Raw genomic sequence first — 22820 nt, 5'->3', positions numbered from 1 at the left:
GTAATTGAAACATAACAAGAGGCAGGGGAAGGAAATAGGAGAACAGAGAGGAGGGAAGGAGGAAAGGAAGGAAGGACAGAAGGAGGGAAGGAAGGAGAGATTCATATGGCCTTTACATTCTGCATTTGTTCCATGCATCTCTGAACAGGGTCAGTTCTTTCAAGCTTGCTCTTCATGCATTAAGAAACAACCTGCACAGCTAGGCTGGTCTACATTAAAGGTTCTCAGGAATACATGCACTATGAATAATGAAATGATTTCATAAACATTTTCAGAAGTCAGAAACAGCAGAAAAAGCCATCCCGGTTGGGTGAGGCCAGAGTAAAGTAGCCTACCTGCAGGGGCTGAATGGATCATCCATGACTAACAGCCGCTCTTGTGGGTCTAGCTGTATTTCTGAACCTCTACTTACTGCAAAAACTCTGCCTTTTTCTACTCTAACAACTCAAAATGGAGGCACATGCAGTCTGAGAGACCTCAGAGAGCTTTCACTGAGCTTGTGCTATGACCTAAGCCTTCACGCAGAACGCAGAAACTTCCCCCTCAGACTGACAGGACTGAGCATGTGCTGTGACCCTCCCTCATCCACACACTGTCTCTCACCGCAATCAATCTCAACCCTGCTGTTTCCGTAAATAAAGCACAGCCAGCAGACTCTGCAGCTTCTCCCTGCATACCAAGCTAGTGTGCAGGGAAGTGGGGCCGCTCTGAGGGGTTCTGAGACAGCCAACAGCATGGGGAACATTCAACACAGTAACGGAGGCTCTTCTGAAATCTGCTATTGGCAGAGCAATGGGGACAGTGGATTGGGCAGTTGCAACAATCAAGAGACATTTGAAACAGAGACCACCCCAATTTTGCAAAATCCGTAAGAATCAAAAGTACACAAACCGATCAATTTGCCATAGTTTTTTAATTACTGTTACCTGTCAATAAAACAACGAATATCATAGGACATTTCAAAAGGTTTTAGTTAATAATCTACATAAAAATCCAGCCAACATTTTTTCAAAGGCTTTTGAGAACTTGTAATAGCAATTCTAATTGATATAGTTTGCAAGGTGCTCTCCTCAGACTATCTAATGAGGTTGGCAGTACAAATATTTTACAAAAGAACAAAGGGATGTTCTATTTAGTAACTTGTCCTTGATTTCAGTAATTTAGCAAAGGACCACACAACTTAGGCAAAGCTCACAGTGCCAATGAAGCCAATATATTCAATAAAATGAGAGCTTAAACTAATATCCCTACCGGCAAAAGAGATCTGCAAAGATGTTTTGTCTGATTCTCAAAAATGACCTATGAGGTAGGTGTTATATACACATTATGCTAATGAAGAAACTGAAACAAGACTTGAACCCAGGTCTTCCTAACTGCAAATTCAGCAGCAATTTCATCCACTACACCAGGCTGTCTGTCCTATAAGATGGTCCAAGGCCATTGTGGATTGCATTTGCTAGCATACTGAATAATAATCAGGGTTAAATTCACGCTCTCAAAAGTTGAGTTCTCTCTGATGCGGAAAATCCAGAAACAGAGAAGAACATAAAAATAATGATAATATCTAACATTAATGCAGGGCCTAATATAGGCTAGGCACTGTGATAAGCTTTTTACAAATATTACCTCATTTGGTCCTCACAATAAACCTCACAAATAAAATGGTAGATGCCATTATTAGCCTCATTTTGGAAACTGAGGCTGGGAGATAAAGTGATATACTTAGGATCAAACAGCTAGTAAGTGTCTGATACAGACATGAACTTAGTTCTGGCCTGACACAGGGCCAGTATCTAGCTGCTATATTATACTGCTGTCATATATTTCTAACTCCAGGTTCAGAACACTATCCATGGGGCTACCTGGTTGCTTCAACCTCCCAAAAAGAGACCTGAGGTACAGACATCTCAGGAAATAAATGAATGCTATGGCCAAAGCAATCTGCTTCTGAGGCTTTCTCAATGTGTGATTAAGGGCAAAATTATTCAAACCTCATCTTCTACCCATTAAGAGCCCTGCCTTTTATTTTAGTGGGAAAAAAAAACTGCTTCTCACTCTCTGGCCATCTCATCTCACTTTATCAAGATGTGAGCCCCTCTTTTTTAATTCACTACATCTCATTTGAGAAAGACCTTCTTGCCAAAGCAAAACCCTTCATGAACAAGGGATCTCATTCCATCTTATCTACTGAAGCAGATTGTGCCTTCTATATTCCCACATATTCACTCTCTCCCTGTCTAATGATTATTTCTCTACTACCTGCAAACATTCCTCTCTCTCTCATTTTCACAAAAACTTCTCACTAGAAACTTTATTCCCCTTGTATTAAACCTCTTAATTTTTTGTGGCTAAAATCATGGAGGATGTCATGAACTACATATACTTCAATTTCTTTCCTTTCACATTATTTTTTTAAGTTATATATGTACATTCATTTTACATATTTCTATATGAATTATGGTGGGAAAAGGAAAAAAGGGAGAAGAGGATCATAAGGGAAAAAAAAGGCGGGGGGAGGGGGGGAAGAGGCGGGGAAGGTAAAAATCACATTCAGTCTCCACAATTATCTCTCTCTGGACACAAATGGCATTTTCCATCCAAAGTTTATTAGAATTGTCTTGCATCACTAAATACCTGATCATCACACTATCTTGCTGTTACTATACAACGTTTTTCCCAGTTCCATTCACTTCAGTCAGCATCAGTTTGTGTTAGTCTTTCTGGGTTATTCTGAAATTAGCCTGCTCATCACTTCTTATAGAACAAGAATATGCTTTCAAATACCATAACTTGTTTAGTTGCTACAAACATTTTTGTACATATGAGTCCTTTTCCCTCCCTTTCTCTCATATTCTTCTTAACAGTGAAGTTTCTGAGCTCATTCTTCCACTGAAATTGCTCTCTCTAAAGTTACTAAAGACTGGAAATTGCCAATGGCTAATTCCTCTCTGCATCCTTTGACAGTGTTAATCCCATTCTCCTTGAAACTCTCTTCTCTGATTTGTACTGACACAACTCTCTTCTAGTACTTTGATTACTTTTATGTTGTTATTTTTATTCATTTCAATGACCCCATTTGAGGTTTTCTGAGCATAGACTCCGGAGTGGTAGGCCATTTCCTTCCCCAGCTCATTTTACAGAAAAGGAAACTTAGGCAAACTGGATGAAGTGACTAGTCCAGGGTCACTCAAAGAGCAAATGTCTAAGACTGGATTTGAACCCATGAAGACAAGTTCTCCCTGACTTATCTATTCACTGCTATACCTAACTACCCAACAAAAAGGAACTTCTGGTTTTTGCTTACTTTAATGACCACTCTGACACATCATCTCCCAGGGCTTACTTGAAGACCTGCACAAAACCTTACCTTCTATAGAAAGACTTTCCTTACTTGACCCCTTCCATCCCACCCATTAATTCTGATGCCCATCCTCTGTAGGTTATCTTCATCTTAACCAATACACAGCTTGATTATATGTAGTTCTCTTGTATGTTGTCTCCTCCCAATATACTGGAAATATATACTGGAAATACAGAGCTACTGGAAAATAAGAAGTATTTGCAACTTTCTTTGTATTTCTAGCACTTAGCACAGTATCTGGAAAATAATAGGCACTTCAAGTTATTGACTGATTCATCCTCACTTAACATAACATCTCATACTCAGTTTCATTACTTCTAAAAGCATAAATAAAAATATTTTAATAAAGGATAAGAGCTGAGTACTACTGAATGAAAAAGAGCAATAATGGTAAAAAAAACAAAAAAGCATAAACATAAAATTATTTTTAAACTAAAATGTATAGGATAAAAAAAAAGATGTAATATCTACCGTTTTATAAACCTAAGATAAATGCAATCATAATTTCCAATGGGAAAAAAAATGACCTGAGAGATTCCTTTTGATTATTTTAAAAGACATGTTTCTGAAGTAGCAACATTTTCCTCATTTTTATTTATTTATTTTTTAAAATAAGTTTTTATTGATAGAATGCATGCCAGGTAATTTTTCACAGCATTATCCCTTGCATTCACTTCTGTTCCGATTTTTCCCCTCCCTCCCTCCACCCCTTCCCCCAGATGGCAAGCAGTCCTTTACATGTTGAATGGGTTGCAGTATATCCTAGATACAATATATGTGTGCAGAACCGAACAGTTTTCTTGTTGCACAGGGAGAATTGAATTCAGAAGGTAAAAATAATCCGGGAAGAAAAACAAAAATGCAAGCAGTTTATATTCATTTCCCAGTGTTCTTTCTCTGGGTGTAGCTGCTTCTGTCCATCTTTGATCAATTAAGGCTCTCTTTATCAAAGAGATCCACTTCCATCAGAATACATCCTCAAACAGTATCGTTGTTGAGGTATATAATGATCTCCTGGTTCTGCTCATTTCACTCAGCATCAGTTCATGTAAGTCTCGCCAGTCCTCTCTGTATTCATCCTGCTGATCATTCCTTACAGAACAATAACATTCCATAACATTCATATACCACAATTTACTCAACCATTCTCCAATTGATGGACATCCTTTCATTTTCCAGCTTTTAGCCACTACAAACAGGGCTGCCACAAACATTTTGGCACATACAGGTCCCTTTCCTTTCTTTAGTATCTCTTTGGGGTATAAGCCCAGTCATTTTCTTCATTTTTAAAAAACAAGGTGTGGAGACAGGAGAGAGATCAGTGATAAATGTGGCTAGAGAAGCTCTAGTTGAATCATGAAGTCAGCGCAAGGTTGCAAAGGATTTGGAAAAGAATGAAAGGAAAAGATAGTGACGTAATCAGGATGGATAGCATTTTCTAGGAGTTTAACTGAAAAGGCAAGGACAGATACAAAGACAAAACTAGGATAGGATACATTGAGGATCTTTTTTAATGATGGAAGATGTGTTAGCATCTTTGTAAGCACCACAAGTCAGCAGACAGAGAAATTTAGAGAGAAAAAGAGTTTAGAAAAACAAACACCCCCTCTTAAAGGGTAACAAGAAAAAATACAAGAGTTTGCCAATACAAGGGCTGGTACTGGGAAGAAGAGATACTTTCCCACACTAGAGTGAAAAAAAGAGATATTGGGGGAAAGCTAAGTGACATAAGAAAGAAGATGACTTATTATTGGTACAGTATGAGACTAGGCACTCAGCTAAAAACAATGTAAAATGTAAGAAGCCAAAGAATGGAAGGTTTAGAAAAGTACACTGTGCAAAAATGATTGTTGTTTTTCTGTGGTGAGCTTTTTCTTCTCAAAAAACAGCCAGGTGATAAAAGTTCAGATCTTTTATTATTTCCAATATAGCCCGGTTAGCTTAGAGGCCTATCTCTCGTCTCCAATATAGCCCGGTTAGCTTAGAGGCCTATCTCTCTGCTTGGTTCCAAGAGCTCTCTCCGAATGTCTTTAAATATAAGCAGATCCTCTTCCCCAAGCAGTTAACCTATCTAATTCTCTTCTATTTACCACTTTTGGGATTTCCTACATAATTCATGAAACTCCGAAAGCCACAATAAATTTTGTCCTGGTTCAAGACATGTTTTAGCGATGGATTTCCAGTCATTCGGGGTTAAGATTTCATAAGACAAATTATCCAGTAACATCTTCACATAAGATGATGTAGCCCCATAAAGAGTGCAACCCTTTTTCAAATCTTTAACTTTTCCCAAATTAAAAGGAGTGTATTTTCTCTCTTTTTGACCTGAGGAGTTGAGCTCTTCAATCACAGGGTATGCATTTATAAAATCAGATATATCTTCTCCTTCATTTTTTGCCTTAATTAATGCTTTTTCTAATCTTGTCAAATTCTGCTTTACAGGAGAAGCTGACTGTGTTTCTGTCTCTCTCCCTCCCCCTTGTTCTACCCATGAAGGGTTAATTGCGGGGGGAGGGTCATGAGATGTGGAATCACCTAATTCCTCCTTCTGTGAAGTATCATACTCAGAATTGTAATTAACTCCATTCTCATCTGATTTGTCCTCCTTTTCACCTAGTAAAGTTGGCACTTCCTCCTGTACTTTCCTTTTCATCATTCTATCACTTAAATAACTTCTTATAGCCAATTGTATTACATTATATGTATTAATTATTGAGTTAGGCCCACTTTTATCATAGAATTGACAAAGATCCTCTCCAACCAATTTCCATTCATTTAGATCTAATTCCTTATCAAGAGAGAAACAAGGACATATGTCCTTTACAGTTTGTAAAAGTTCAGTGATTTGCTGTAAACTTATAATTAAACCTTGGCTTTCCATAATTTTGACAATGCTCTCTAAACATTTTCCTTGAACAGAAACAGACTGTTTTCTAAATATCTGTCCCATCTTAGCTGAAATTCTACTTTAACTCTTCTAACAAAATTTCTTTGTTGCACTCACCCTAATTTCTGGGTTGAAGTTTTTTCCACTGGATCAGGATCAGAGGCTTTTCCACTTGAATCAGGATCGGAGCTTTTCCACTTGAATCAGGATCGGAGCTTTTCCACTTGAATCAGGATCGGAGCTTTTGGGCCAAAATGTTGTGATCTAGTTCAGATGGATCTGAATCAGTCCCTGTTCGGGCGCCAAAATGTCGTGATCTTCTTCCCAAATGCAGCCAGGTGATGAAAGTTCAGATCTTTTATTATATCCAATATAGCCCGGTTAGCTTAGAGGCCTATCTCTCTGCTTGGTTCCAAGAGCTCTCTCCAAATGTCTTTAAATCCAAAGGTCTGGTCCTTCAGCCTCTGCCTCTGCTTTCTTCAGCCTCCAGCCAGCTCCAGTCTTCATGTCATTCCGGTGAAATCTCGACTTGTAGCGTCTTCCTCTCAAGAACTTCTTCGACTGGCCCATTGGCCTATTTATGCTCCTTCCAGAGAGAGGGATTATGGGTTTTCTCCCATAGTGCTCTCTGGCCCAAAGAGCTTCAAGGGAGGTATGAACTCATTGAACTCCAATGAGTAAAGGTGTGAACACAAGCCTTGTATTGATTAGTTTCTTTTATTACTAATGTCTCCACACAGTATTTCCAAAAAAATTCATTATTGAAAAGACCATACAATTAAAATGATTATGATTTTTTTTTTCCCATGAGGCACTATGAGCTCTTTTTTTGGTCACTGATGATAGATTAAATTAGTCTGTTTCAAAGAAAGCAGGACTACAATATTTGATTGTATGTTTGTTAAGCACAAAATGTGGTGAGCTTTTTCTTCTCAAAACGCAGCCAGGTGATCTTTTATTATCTTCAATATAGCCCGGTTAGCTTAGAGGCCTATCTCTCTGCTTGGTTCCAAGAGCTCTCTCCAAATGTCACCAAATCCAAAGGTCTGGTCCTTCAGCCTCTGCCTCTGCTTTCTTCAGCCTCCAGCCAGCTCCAGTCTTCATGTCATTCCAGTGAAATAGCCAGGTGATGAAAGTTCAGATCTTTTATTTTCTCCAATATAGCCCGGTTAGCTTAGAGGTCTATCTCTCTGCTTGGTTTCAAGAGCTCCCTCCGAATGTCGCCAAATCCAAAGGTTCTGTCCTTCAGCCTCTGCCTCTGCTTTCTTCAGCCTCCAACCAGCACAGAGATGGAATGAATCTCTTGTCTCCTTTACTTGGGGCTCGGCTAGCTTTCTGATGAGTCTTTCAGACCAGCTTGGTCTCAGTGGGGGGCGTGCAGGAGCCCAGGCACCAACTCCTCTCCAATACAGCTGAACTCTCTTCTGCGACCAGCCAGCCAAGTGGAAAATATATTCTCTCTTGCCTCGCTTCGGAGAGAGGGCTCCTGGCATAACTCCGCTGAAATCTTGACTTGTAGCTTCTTCACTTTGAAACTCTTCGACTGGCCCATTGAAGCTCTATTTATGCTCCTTCAAGAGAGAGATTGTGGGTTTTCTCCCATAGTGCTCTCTGGCCCAAAGAGCTTCAAGGGAGGTGTGAACTCCCTTGAATTTACAAAGTTTACTTTGTGAAGCTGGCATACTTGTGAACTCCAATGAGTAAAGGTGTGAACACAAGCCTTGTATTAATTAGTTCTACTTAGTACCTTGTTTCAGGTTCTGCCCAAAACATCTTCTTGTAAAATTAGATCAACTCTAATTAGTTAGCAGTTAGTAAGGATTCCAACATTTTTCCTTCACTCTCAAAAAGTTCTATGACATCAGGAAGGTGCCACCATGACGTGCAAATGAATTGGATTTAAAGGAGGGAGGGCTATGTAATGTCCCCAGTCTCACTTTCCCCTCCAGAATTATCTGGGTTTTGTGGCCAGATAGAGATTAAAATGCCTGGAGACGGCCCTGGATGAAATGGGAGACGTTGGCCTTTTTAAGCTAAGGTCCAAAGTTCTGTCTTGAAGGAATTTAGTAATGTTGAAGAGATGAAGGTGAGGGAGAAAGAAAACTTGGAGAATTTAAAACAAATGCTGTCCATATTTTGTGTATCGAGTACAAAAATAAACTGATTACAGGGAAAATGTAAGATTAGTTTTACTAAACTAAAAGCCTAGATTAGATTAGACATAAGATTAAATAGTATGAATTAGTGATGGATTCATCAGAACAGATTCATGACCTCCCCCAATCCAATTCCATAATAGTAAGAATAACAATAGCAATACTAGCAGTAGTAATATTTATGTATCACTTAAAGGTTGGAAAGGGCATTACCTTATTTGATCTTCACAATAACCTTTGAAGAGCTAGGTGCTATTATTATTCCTGTTTTATATACTAGGAAACAAAGTCATAGAGGCTAAATTATTTGCATGGCATTATATAGATAGTAAGTGCCAGATGCCATATTAATACTCTTCCTATCCAAATACAAGGATTCTATTTACTTCACTACCAAATTATAGCAGTATGTTTAGCAGCATGTAAATAGCACAAAAGGAATAGATAATTGTACTATTCCATGATTGGAGTTTGGCAAGACATAATGAACAATAATAATAACAGGACAAAGGGATTTGAAAGTAGAAAATATATCAGAATTCAAATGGTTCACTAAGGGGTCAAGAAAGAAGGAAACTTTAACCAATGGAAGGGAAATGATTTGTTAAAGAAGAAAGAAGTTGACAGTGTGTACATCTCAGTGAAAACACACACACATTAGAAGGCACAGAGGAAAAAGGATTTATCAAATGTTATAATCACATAAAATAATTTCAGAATTCATGAACATGAAATGTAACATTTGTGAGTGATGGCAAGAAGAAAAGCACATATGTAATTCTCTGTATGTAGTTCATGAGAACCTGATCCTTGATGTCAAAACAAAAGCAGCTTTTCTTCCTGTGTGTTTCCTTATCTGAATACAGGTGACCAAACAGGGACCCTGCAATATAACAAGAGATTCTAACCTTGGCAGCAACCATAGCTTTAATACCTTGGGAGCTACAGGACATAGGCCTTGGATGCTAACAGGAGTGGCATCTGAAACAACTTTTAGAAGATGACCAAGAGAGAGCAAATGAGACCAATCATTTGCTAGAAGGAAGACATGAATCTTAAGTGAATTGCTTAGATGATAAGAGAGCTGAAGTGAAATACCTGTCCAACTAGCCCACAAGGTGTTTCCAAATATAATATCTCCTGAAAGAAAATAACAGTTTTGTGGTAGTTTGTGATATTTTAATTGTCAATGTGTACTTTTGGGGTATAAGAAATACTTGACCTCTACCCTAATCTACCTTACACATTGAATTTGTTTCTTTTCTTTCCCCCCCCCCCCCGCCCCTGTTTTTTTTCCCCCTGAGGCAACTGAGGTTAAATGACTTGCTCAAGGTCACACAGCTAGGAAATGTTAAATGCCTGAGGCCAGATTTGAACTCGGGTCCTCAGGACTCCAGGGCTGCTTCTACACTGAATATGTTTCTAGAAGGAATCCTGTTAATATCCTTTAGGTAGATTGTAGACAAAGGAAATCCCAAAACTTTAGGAAATATGCCTTGGAGTGGAAGCATAATGAATCATAGTATGCATGACAAAGTACTGACACACCACTTTGGGGTCAGGGTTCCCTAGGATATATTCTAATCTAGTTGAACTTTAATAGGAAAGGGTACCTCTACTTGCTTGGTTGAGGGTCTCTGGAAAAAAAAAATCCTATTTCAAAGCATCTGCAACTGTCCATTTAACTTTCTTGATGAATTAAACACAATCTCTTAATATTAATATTTTTTGTACAAAACTTATGAAACAAAGGAAATGCCAACATACTTCAACAAGTTTCAACTGTAATTCAACACTAGAAACTACGTTCAGATATTCACATGTATGCAAAAAAGTTACTAGTCTTAATATTCAACAATATTTCTCATTAGATTACTAAGAAACATAGTTCTCAACAACAAATGAAAATAGTGATCCAAAATAAACTGGAATAAGAATAACCCATGTAATTCAAGGAAGATACAATATTAGTCAAATAACAGTCTTGCAAAGCATTAAGTATAAACAGAAATTAGGTGATAAATGGAATATATGAGTGTCCTAAAGAAACTGACATTTGGGCTAAACTACTGGGATGAGCACAAGGGTGCTGGAGAAAAAGGAAGATGGAGGGGATCCTTCTCTGAAGAAACTCACATTTTAATGATGGCAACAACACACAATTTCAAGAAACAACATATAGGAAAAATATACTGGAAATAAACTACAAAGAGGTCCTGAAGGAGGATCAGGGAAACAAAGAGGTAGGAATGAAGGAGAGAATTCCAAGTATGGAGGACAGCAAGAGAAAATAATCAGAGTTGAGGTACAGAAGTTTGAAAGTATTAGATTACAAAAGACATTCAAAGAAAAAAGGATGTTACACTTGAAAAGTGCAAGATAAGAGAAAATCTGTAGTAATATGGGTGCATATAGAGTGAGGAAATGAAGGAGTGATGTTACTTCAGGAAAATCACTTTCACATCTGAATGGAAGATGGATTGGAGTGCAAAGCTTTTAGACAAAGACAAACCAAAAGGCTAAGTAGTACTAGTTCAAGTGTAAAGTAAAAGGGATACTTATACTAAGCATGTACTTACTGGGCAAAGGAGGAAAGGAAAAAACAAATGCAGAAAATTCTTTCCTAAAAAAAGTGTATTAACAAGAATTTTTATACTGGAAGGGAAACTAAGAGTGGATGAATGTATGAACCTCACTTATACCTGACTGGTTAAAAGAGAAAACGAAAGAGAGAGAGACAGACAGAGAAAACAGGGGGGAGAGAAGGAGGAAGAGACAAAGAGGGAGAGAGGGAGAAGGTGAGGAAGTGGGAGAGAAAAAGAGGAGGAGGGAGAGGGAGAGAATTGGGAATAGTAATTCACGTTACTCAACAAGGAAATAGGAGGAGAAGAGACTAACAGGGAAAAAATAGTTTAAAGCAGTGGTCAGAAGAAAACAGGGTTTAAAAAAAAGAAGGATAAATGGAGAAGAGAATTGAGACAAATATTACAATTAGCATTCATAACTGAATCTGAAAGAGGAATTCACATATGAAATACAAGAAGATAATTTTAAAAAATGGAATAAAAAGCATAATCCAACAATATTGTTTATAAGATAAACTCAAACAAAAAGGCATAGAGAGAGTTAAAATTAAAACTCTGGTGAAATTTTAAAAGTTCAGGTAGCATTCATATTCTCAGAAAAATATTAAATGCTTACTAAACATATATGCATGAAAAGACATAGAACAGAAATTCTTAGAGGAAAAAAAAAGGTTAAAAGATTTACACAAGGAAATAGCCAGTAAAGTTAAACCAGTGGGGACTTCAATCTACCCTTCTCAGATCTATATAAATCTAAAAGAAAAAAATAATAAAGACATGAAGAATATGAATAAAATTTTTAAAAAGTTAAAATGATAGCACTCTGGAAAATGGAATGGGAATAAAAAAAGAGTATGCCCTTTTGTCAGTTGCACAATTCACCTTCACAAAAACTTATCACATATTAAAGGCATGAAAAGCTCATAAGCAAATACAGAGAAGTAGAAATAATAAAAAAAATTTTTTTTGGATCACAACGAAATAAAAATTAAAATTGATAAAGGATCACTGAAGCAAAAATTAAAAATTGGAAAGTAAATAATCAAAACCTGAAGAATGGAACAAAGAAGAAATCATAGGATGATAATTTTATTTAAAAGCATCAACACACCAAAATTTGTGGAATATATTTAAAACAGTATTTAGTGGGAAAAGTTGTATCTCTAAATGCTTATATCAAAAAAAGAGCAGATCAACAATTGAGCATGCAAGTAAAAGTAAAAAATTAGAAAAAAACAAAAATCTTCAATTAAATATCAAAATAGGTATCCTCAAAAATAAGACAGAAAAGTAAAAAGTAAAACTAGGAGCTGGCTTTATTAGGGAGAAGGCTGAGAAGAAATAGGATACATTAACCAACAGTTAATTCCCAGCATCAAAATTTTAAAAATGAATGTAAAGTGAATGAAGATGAAATTAAATCAATTATATGTCAGTGAAATATAATCTAGAAATAGATGAATATTTATTAAGAAAAAAAGTACTTAAATATGCCAATGGGGAGAGGAGATGAGATCCCTGAGATAAAAATCCCAGGACTAAATGTATTTAAAAGTGAATTTTATGAAATATTTCAACAATTAATTCCAATATTACACAAACTAATTGAAAAAATAGGCTAAAACATCCTATCAAATTCCACCAATGATACAAATATGTTTTGCTATCTAAACTAAGGAGGGTAAAACCAAAGTATACTATACACCAGTAAATTTTTTTACTCTCATAACTCCTTTTCACACAAAAAATTTTTATGTAACCCTAGTTATACAAGTATATAAAAAGGTATACAAATCAAACAGTTGCTGATAATAAATCATAATTTGACACCCTTCCACATTCAGTTATGTGACCCCATGTAGGGTCATGACCAAACAGTTAAGAAGGGTTGCTCTAGAGCAATTTCCCTAATGAATAAAGATACAAAATTTTAAAATAACATATTAGCAAGATTACAGTAATATGTCACAAAAATAATACACTATAAAGAGCTTGGATTTGTACCATAAATTCCTGGCTAGTTCAATATTAGGATGATTATAAAGATAATTGATCATATTAGTATTAAAAAAAAAATCATATAATTACATCAATAGATGCAAAAGCTTTTTGTGTGTGTGTACAAAAATGAGAAAAAATAACATAATGACAAAAAAAGAATACCCATTCAAATTAAAAACACTAGAAAAGTATAGGAATAAATGGACCTTTGTGTTAACCAATAAGTATCATCTTTCTAAATCAAGTAAGTATTATCTGTAATGAGGTTAAACTAGAAGCCTCTCATTAAAATCAGAGATGAACCAAGTACACCTATTGTCATTATTATTCAATGTCATTATAGAAATTCTAACAATAGCAATAAAACAACAACAAAAAAAAGAAATTAAAGGAATTAGAAACAAATAAAATAATTTACAGAGAACCTTAGAGAATCCAAATTTAAAAACTAGTCTATTTTTTAGCAAAATTGCAGGATATAAAATAAACTCACACAAACCATCAGCATTTCCACATATTACCAATAAATCCCAGCAGGAAAAGATACAAAGATAAATACTACTTAAAATAGTTGCAAACCAAATAAATTATTTACTAGTTGAGCTGTAAAAACATAGGCAGTACCTATATGAACATAATCACAAAATAAATGAATGAATGAATAAATAAATAAATAAATAAATGAATAAAGACAAATTGAAACAACTGAAGAAATAAATATTAATTGCTCATAGGTAGGCCAAATCAATATAATAAAAGTAACAATACTATCTAATTTGATTGATTTATCCACAGCCATATTAAACTGTCAAAGAATTGTTCTTTTAAAGCTAAAAAACAACAATAAAACAAAGAACAAAGACAGGTCAAGAATATCAAATGAATGAATAAAAAAAAAATTTAAATTAAAAAATTAAAAAAAAAAAAAAAAACATGAAAAAAGGAGGCAAAATCTCCTTGAGGTACCAGACCTCAAAGAATCAGAAAATCTCATTGCAGGTAGATTTCATACAGTCCACAGTTATTTTTAGTGAAAAAATTTTTCTGTATAAAAAAGTGATCATCAAAACAATCTGATATTGGATAAAAAAAATTAGAGTAGAAGATCAATGAAATACATTAAATATATAGAAGTAAATGACCACAATAATCTAATGTTTGATAAACGAAGAATGGGGCAAAGACTCACTATTTGACCAAAACTAGTAGGAAAATAGCGAAGGAGTATGTCAAGAACTAAACAAATACAGAACAATATTTTACAACATCGACAAAGACAGTCAAAATCAGTACATAATTTTCACATAGTGATATCATAAACAAATTAAGAGCATGAAATATATTAAATTTGGCAAGATTTATGAGCAAACAAGAGGCAGAGAGGATCACTAACCAAAAAAATAGGTAATTTTGATTTGCCAGTTCTTGCTGCCCCTCCCCAGAACTTCTGCAACCAGAGTGGTTTGAGTGTCTGAGCGAGTCTATCTCACACCCCCTAGCGAGAGCAGCTCTAGGGGCAGGAACTGAGCTGCTGCCCTTCTAGAGACTGCCAAAAACCAGAGCCAGGCTTTTGCATGATCAAAATTCAAATTTGCATAAAACAAGAAATATATATGTTTAAAACACATAAACAGACTTCCAGTACAACTAAAATTAAAAGGAAAACAGGAAGTTAGAGGAAGAATTTTGCAGCAACTTTCTTTGACAAAAGTTTCATTTTCCAAATATATAGGAAACTGAGCCACATTTATAAGAGTCATTTCAAAACAGTCAACGGTGTTGAGAAAAAGAAATGAAAGTTATGAAGTTATATTTTTTAAATGTTCTCAATCACTAATAATTAGAGAACTGTAAAATAAAAAAAAAAAACTTCAAATCTTTCAAACAGGCTGAAATGATACTACTTAAAAAGAAAAATTTAAGTCAAAACAACCCTCAGGTGTTAATGTGTTAGAATCTTTACAAACTGCTAACTAATTAGAGTTGATCTAATCTAACAAGAAGATGTTTTGGGCCAGAACCTGAAACAAGATACTAAGTAGAACTAATTAGTACAATGTTTGTGTTTGCACCTTTACTCATTAGAGTTCACAAGTATGCCAGCTTCACAAAGTAAACTTTGTACTTTTGTGAGTTCACACCTCCCTTGAAGCTCTTTGGGCCAGAGAGCACTATGGGAGAAAACCCATAATCCCTCTTTCTCGTATCTCACAATTCCTCCCTCTTGGATAAAAGAAACAGACAGAGGCTCTCGGTCAGATTTCACCGGAATGACATGAAGAGTGGAGCTGGCTGGAGGCTGAAGAAAGCAGAGGCAGAGGCTGAAGGACCAGACCTTTGGATTTGGCGACATTCGGAGAGAGCTCTTGGAACCAAGCAGAGAGATAAGCCTCTAAGGTAACCGGGCTATATTGGAGATAATAAAAGATCTGAACTTTTATCACCTGGCTGCGTTTTGAGAAGAAAAAGCTCAGAAACAGACAGAGACTCTCAGTCAGATTTCACTGGAATGACATGAAGAGTGGAGCTGGCTGGAGGCTGAAGAAAGCAGAGGCGGAAGCAAAGGACAAAGCGGCAAGAGTTCTTGGAACCAAGCAGAGAGAGATAGGCCTCTAAGCTAACCGAGCTATATTGGAGATAATAAAAGATCTGAACTTTTATCACCTGGCGGTGTTTTGAGAAGAAGAAGCTCACCACATTTTGGCGCCCAAACAGGGACCGACAAAATCCTGATTCCAGGGAAGGCACCCAGAGAGAACTTTTAATATTTTAAAGAAGAATAAGAACCCAACATTTGAACTCATAACATTAATGCATCTTCTACAAATTGTCGAAAGAAGGGAAAAGATGGAAATAGTCAATAATAGAAAGACTTATGAAAAAATAAGCACTTATGAAATTGCTGCTGACAATGTTCATCTATATAATTATTGTTAGAAAGAATGTTTAGCAATTTTACTAAATTGACTAATTAATAAATTGACCATTCTTAGATTCATGCACAGAGATTGCATTTCTAAGTTTGCATTCAAAAAAAAAAAAAATCAAGTTTTTTAAAAAAAGCTTCATATACCAAAACATTTATAGCAGCATTTTTTGAGATATCAAAAAATTGAAAATAATGTAGATACCCAATGATTGAGAAATACCTAAAAGTCTATGGTACAAGATTGTAATGGTTTAATATGACCATGCTATTAAGAAATGAGAAAGAATAAATTCCAAGAAGTATATCTATATGTACTGACTACTCCTCAGTTAAGTATGCCTAAACAAGAAAACAATTTATTATGATTACAATGTAAATGAAAAGAATAACAGCCAAAAATCTGAGGTGCTACAAAATTACTAAAATACAAGCAAGAATACGTAGAGCTACTGCCCCATGCTATCCTTTTACAGAGCATTGCATATATTTTTCATGAATCAATCACTCAATGGTATAGAGGCCACAGTCAGTGGGAGAACTCTGGTTGAGGAACAAGACCCTTCAGTCCAAAGGGAATCTGCTGACAATGTCTGGTTCAGTTCCCCATCTCCCTTAAGGGCTCTCAGCCTTCCTGAGAAGTCAGTGGCAGTGACAACTTGTGTTGTGACTAAAGCAGAGTGATGCCAGGTAGCAAAGAGTCATCTACACACAATAGCAAGTTATTCATGTGATCCTGCATACATAGTACATTGTTAGCATATGCGCAGTATTGCTTTGGTTATATAAGGATATTAGGGTATATATGGCTGAGAGAATTTGGGAAAAAGGAATTATCTGTTTGCCTGTCCATGTGAGGCCCACTCTTCACTCCTCTTCTAAGACTGAGATTCTCCAGAGAGCTATTCTGGACACAACAGTGCCTTTTTTCCTTCTTTATACCTACTTTTTGTCTTTTAAGAAATACTATCCATAATATGTGATAATTCTGTGGGAGGAGAGAAGAGAGGGATCTGGAGAAAAGTATGGTGATGCTCTCAATTAAATTTTTTTTTTAAATCAAAAAAATATACTTATGCAAAGAAATCTAAGAAAAAGAATGGGGAGGTGTGGATAAGATCGGAAACAAACCAATGCAGGCAGAAATGGTAGTATACTAAAGAAAGCAAGAACAGAAACAGAAAGAAGGAATAAATTATGATTTCAGAAAAGTGATTACAATTTCTCATGAATGCATAATACAGAAATGATGAGGGACCTCTATAATGTGCTTTCTAGAGCCCCCAAGTTAGGGGGGCCAAAATATATCATCGGAACTAGCTCTCTGGGACCAGAGAGGTTTCTGGACCTCGGGACAAGACTAAGTCCTTGGTCTTAATGGAGGAGTGAAGAAAACAGGAGAGTCACTTGGAGAATGGTCAAAAATGGAATGTCTCATTTCTAGTCCTCTCAGTCCTTATATACTTTGGTATGATTACAGAATTATAGTACACTATGTATGTGTGAACTAGAGAACCATTACATCACCAGACTAAGTACTGAATATATATGTGAACTAGAAAACCATCATCTCATCAGTTTCCCTGAGTTAACACCCTGCTTCAAGTATTGTTTCAAGTATAATTCTCCAGAGTTCCAGCCCTCTACAGACTTCAACTATCTTTATTTCTGATAATGGGACAAAAGTAAAACATTAATAATTTCTTGTCTTAGATTGCAGATAATTTCCTCTTTTAAAAGGAGGAACCACCCAATGGAAATTGTATTCTGGAACTGATATCTGTCAACAAAATGAAAACTAGTTGCTAAAGGAGAAATGATAGGAGCTTGGCGGGGGCAGGGGTAAGGTGAGGGAGCATGCCTCGAAATGATCCTTCCACCTTTCAATTTGTGACAGCAGAAAGATCCAGGCTGGCATAAAACACAAATTCAGGAAGAAAAGCTTTCAAAAGATTCTAGGCAAGTTTATGAAAGCTATCATGATACAAAATTGTAGGAGAAATAAGTCCAAGAAGACTTTCTCAAGAAAACAATTCTAAAAGATATAAATCATTCTTATGAGCAGGAAAAGGAAGCATTATCAAAAAGTATTATGTAGGGCAACTAGTTGGTGTAGTAGACAGAACACCAATCCTAAGTTAGGAGGACCTGAGTTCAAATCTTCCTGGATATGTGATCCTGGGCAAGTCACTTAACACCAATTGTCTCAGCAAAAAAAATTTTTTTTAAAGTTTTTATGTGAATAGGGAGAAATCTGTGAATATTTCCCCCAATTTTTTATAATCAGACAATAAATTTTAACATCATGGCTGCATAAAAAGTATATATGAACTAAGAAAGTAAATGAGTAAGCACATATAGAAAGAATATTATAGGGAAAATTCAAAATTCAAGGTTAAGAGTTGAGTATTGACCCAAGCACCAGCATTCACTACGAAGATTAGACAAAATTAGTAGGAAAATATTATAAAAGAGAACAAGATTATAAGTCAAGAAGAGCAGAACTGTTGTTTCAGGTCTGATACTAACTGACTGGATGTCCTATACTTTATGTATGTCCTATACTTTAACTGGAACTCATCTTACTTCAAAAAAAGGGGACTGCACAATCTTCAAAGAATTTCCATCTTATGATTCTAAACCAGTTAAGTAATGTGCCTCCTTGGACTTTCAACAAGTCCTTTGATCTGTCAAAAGGAAATAATATATAAAATGAAACAAATGCTTATTCTATTCCATGATTATTAGTTTAATTCCTTTTTCTTCTTTTATTGAGATAACTAGCCTAAATGTTTCAACATTCAATAGTAGTGAATATAATAGACATTCATGTTTCATTTCTAATGTTCCTAGAAAAATTTGTAGCTTATCCCTATTACAGATGATGCTAGTTCTTGGTTTGGGTACTACTTATCATTTAAGGAAAGCTCCTTTTACTCCAATGCTTACTAATTTTTTGTCAAAAGATTTTTCTAGAATTAATCTTAATTATTTTTCTTGAAATAATCATGATTTTTGTTACTATTAATATGATTGATTATACTTTATAGTAAATATTGAATCAATCTTGCATTCTGGTATAAATGCAACCTGCTCACAGTATATCTACTGGGATAGACTGCTGTAGTCTTCTAATATTAAAAAATTCTTGAATCAATAGTCACTGTGGATACAGTTTTACTTCTAATGTTTTCACTAAACCCGCTTTAAGTTTCAGGACCATATGATCCTGAAATATCAAGGAATTTGGTAGGAAACTTTCTTTACCTAATTTTTTAATGGCTTATGTAGTTTTGGAATTTTCTTTTAAAATTTAAAATTCAGGGACAGCTAGATGGCATAGGGGATAGAGCACCAGCCCTGAAGTCAGGAGGTCCTGAGTTCAAATATGGTCTCAGACACTTAACACTGCCTAGCTGTATGACCCTGGGCAAGTCACTTAACCCCAAATGCCTCAGCGAAAATGAAAAAAAAAAAGAAAAGAAATTACTAGAATTCATTAGTACATACATCTGATCTGGATATTTTTTTATTTGGGGATTTTAATTGTAGGTTGTAGTCCATTTCCAATGCTGTTTCCCTGAAATAGTTATATTTTTGTAAATATTCACTTATTTCATTTGGATTACTAAGTTTATCAGCATAGAGTTGACCAAAGCTACCTAATCATTGCTCTTATTACTTAATTGCCTGTAAATTCATCTTTTTCATTTTCATTGGTAATTTGGTTTTCTTTGTTTAAAAAGTCAACTAGCTTATGGTTTATCTATTTTGTTACTGTTCCTTTTTTAAAATAGCTCATGGTTTTTTCTTTATTATTTTAATGAATATTCTGCTTTAAATTGTGCTAACCTTTTCTTTTGGATTTCTATTTTGGTGTTTAATTGGGATTTTTAATTTTGTTCATTTTCTAATTTGGGAGTTGCATCCCCTCTTTGTTGATCTCCTATCTTCTATTGATGAAAGTCTTTTAGAAATATACATTTCCCCCTAAAAATGCAAATATTTCTATGATTTGTTCATTGAAATACACATTTCTTAAGATTAGTGTTCAATAAATTTTTAGTATTTGCTTCAAAGATAATTTACTTACTGAAATTACAAATTTTTCTGTTTTGTTGCATCGATTTATAAGGTTTTAATAGTTAATTGGGATACTTAAATAATAGTGAAAACAATTTATTTGTTCAAAGTCATTCTTTTTTCCCCAATTACATGTAAGATAATTTTCAACATATATTTTTGTAAGATTCTGAGTTCCAAATTTTTTTTCTCCTTTCATCCTTTATTCCCCCCCTTTCTCAAGAGAACAAGCAAAGCAATATGATATAGATTAAATTTGTACAATGCTTTAAAATTTCATCTCTTTAGTATTTTTCCCCAGTTACATTCAAAGCAAATTTTTTTTACATGTTTTTAAGATTTTTGAGTTCAAGGTTATCTCCCTTACCGCCCCCCATCCATAATTAAGAAACTAAATGTGAAGTTATACAAAATGTCTCCATAAAAGTCAAGTTGTGAAAGAAAACATAGATCTCCCACCCTAATGAAATTTAAAACCTCAAGAAAAATTAAGTTAAAAATCAAGAGAGAGATAGTATTCAGACAAAATCAGTTCCTTTTCTGGGTGATCTTTCATCATAAATCCTTTAGAGTAGTTGTGGGCGATTGTGGTAAAATATTTTTAAACATTTCAATATTAGTCATGTAAAAGAAAAACTAGAACAAAAAAGCTAAAAAAAAAAAAAAACATGTAAAAGAAAAAGAAACCAAAAAAAAGGGGAAAATAGTATGTTCCTATTGACATTCAGTCTCCACAAATCTTTCTCATGAAGTAGATGACATTTTCTATGCCAAGTCTAATGGAATTGGCTTAGATCTCTACATTGCCAAGAAGAGCTAACTCGATCAAAGGTCGATCATTACACAACCTTGCTATCACTGTATACAATGTAATCCTGATTCCACTCACTTCATTCAGTATCAGTTCATATAAATCTTTCCAGCCTTTTCTGCAATCAGCATGCTCATCATTTTTTATAGAATAATATTTCATTACATTCCTATGCCATAAATTTAGTAAGCCATTCCCCAACTGATGGCTATCCCCTCAATTTCCAAATCCTTGGCACCATAAAAAAAATTGCTATAAACATTTTTGCATATGTGAATCCTTTTCCCTCTTTTATAATCTTTTGGGGATACAGACCCTGTACTGATACTGCTATATCAAAGAGTTTTAGAGCACTTTGTGAATAGTTCCAAATAGCTCTCCAGGATAGGTAGGTCAGTTTACAACTTCATCAACAAAGAATTAGTGTCCCAATTTTCCCACATCTGTACAGAAGCTATATATAGCTAAATATATTTATTTTGGAAATGAATTATTTGGAAATTTGAAAATTAAATTGGAAATTAAACTCCTACTGAAGAATCACTAAACAAATCATAATATAGCAATGTAATCAGATGAAACAAATAATTTCAGAAGAAAGTTAAGATCTTTCTTAACTGACACAAAGAGACAAAAACTAGAATAATTTGCATCATTATAAAAATGACAGAAAAAATTTGAAAAATTTAAGAATTTTGATTAATGCCATGACAAACTAATCGAAAAGAATGAGAATGGAATAAGCCATTCACCTCTTTCCAGAGAGGTGAACTTAAAAATATAGAGATTCCTAAGTTTTGAGACATAGAAAATATGTAGATGTTGTCTAATGGACTATGGCTTTATTTATTTATTTATTTGTTTGTTTTTTTGAATGACTTTTTATTGACAGAACCCATGCCAAGGTAATTTTTTACAGCATTATCTCTTGCACTCACTTCTGTTCTGATTTTTCCCCTCCCTCCCTCCACCCTCTCCCCCAGTCCTTTACATGTTAAATAGATTACAGTATATCCTAGATATAATATTTGTGTGCAGAACCAAACAGTTCTCTTGTTGCATAGGGAGAAATGGATTCAGAAGGTATAAAAAACCCGGGAAGAAAAGCAAAAATGTAAGAAGTTTATATTCATTTCCCAGTGTTCTTTCTTTGGCTGTAGCTGCTTCTGTCCATCCTTGATCAACTGAAACTGAATTCCATTAGAATACATCCTCAAACAGTATCATTGTTGAGGTATACAATGATCTCCTGGTTCTGCTCATTTCACTTAGCATCAGTTCACGTAAGTCTCATGGCTTTATATTTAAGGGTTTCTTTTTAAAATCTGTTCAATGAGAATGGATAATAGTAGGAATAGTTTAATTTGAAAAAAATAATTCTAAAATGTAGTTTATCCACTGGTTTAATTGAACACTATAATTGGTGTTTTTAAAAATGCATATCCATTTAATATTCTTTATTATCTTAGTTACATTAAGAATTTTTGACTGTAAAGCCTCATACAAAAAATATAGAAACAAATATGGCAACTCTAAGATTACTACACAGGATCACCAGCACAAAATTGGTTCAAGTGCTTAGGGTACAAAATCAACATTTACTAAATACTTTTGAGAAAAAAAGAAAGTACAAATGACTATAATTATATCTTTAATTTCCATGTGTTTTTATAAAATATTACAGATTCAAATTTGCTTTGGTACATAATACCAAAGAGCAGAATTCTATTGCCATTTTTATACATATTTTGTTTTAGATACTTCCAACAAAGGAAGACTTTTAATTTCATTATCGTGAAGACAGGAGAAACAATCATGAAACAGACCAGTGCACTTAGCAAAGGTAAACTACAGCAAATGAAAAGCAAATATTTCCAAAGTAATAGTCCAAATGGATAAAGTGTTCAACATTCAGGCTAGCATTTCACTCAAAAATTTCTTTTACCTCTTGGACTCACTCTTTCAACTACCAAATATTGTTCCAATATATTCTTTGTATTATATTTGGTC

The 22820-nt window shown here is 34.8% G+C and overlaps 1 protein-coding gene across 4 annotated transcripts in view; it reads right to left on the bottom strand.

Moving 5' to 3' along the window:
• Positions 1–22820, bottom strand: part of RERE (arginine-glutamic acid dipeptide repeats) — a 577800-nt gene that overhangs the window by 205282 nt on the left and 349698 nt on the right. Inside the window, exon 1 of one of the 4 annotated variants that reach the window (XM_051988636.1) lies at positions 336–473. The exons of the other annotated variants lie outside the window; for them this stretch is intronic. Coding sequence (XP_051844596.1) covers positions 336–361 — 26 coding nt within the window. The 5' untranslated portion in view covers positions 362–473. Of the gene's footprint in view, positions 1–335; positions 474–22820 lie in introns of those variants that run through there. 4 annotated transcript variants of the gene reach the window in all.

Source organism: Antechinus flavipes, chromosome 3, assembly GCF_016432865.1.
Source record: "Antechinus flavipes isolate AdamAnt ecotype Samford, QLD, Australia chromosome 3, AdamAnt_v2, whole genome shotgun sequence".
In the NCBI taxonomy this organism is placed as follows: Eukaryota; Metazoa; Chordata; class Mammalia; order Dasyuromorphia; family Dasyuridae; genus Antechinus; species Antechinus flavipes.
This window is presented reverse-complemented; position numbering and strand designations above follow the sequence as displayed.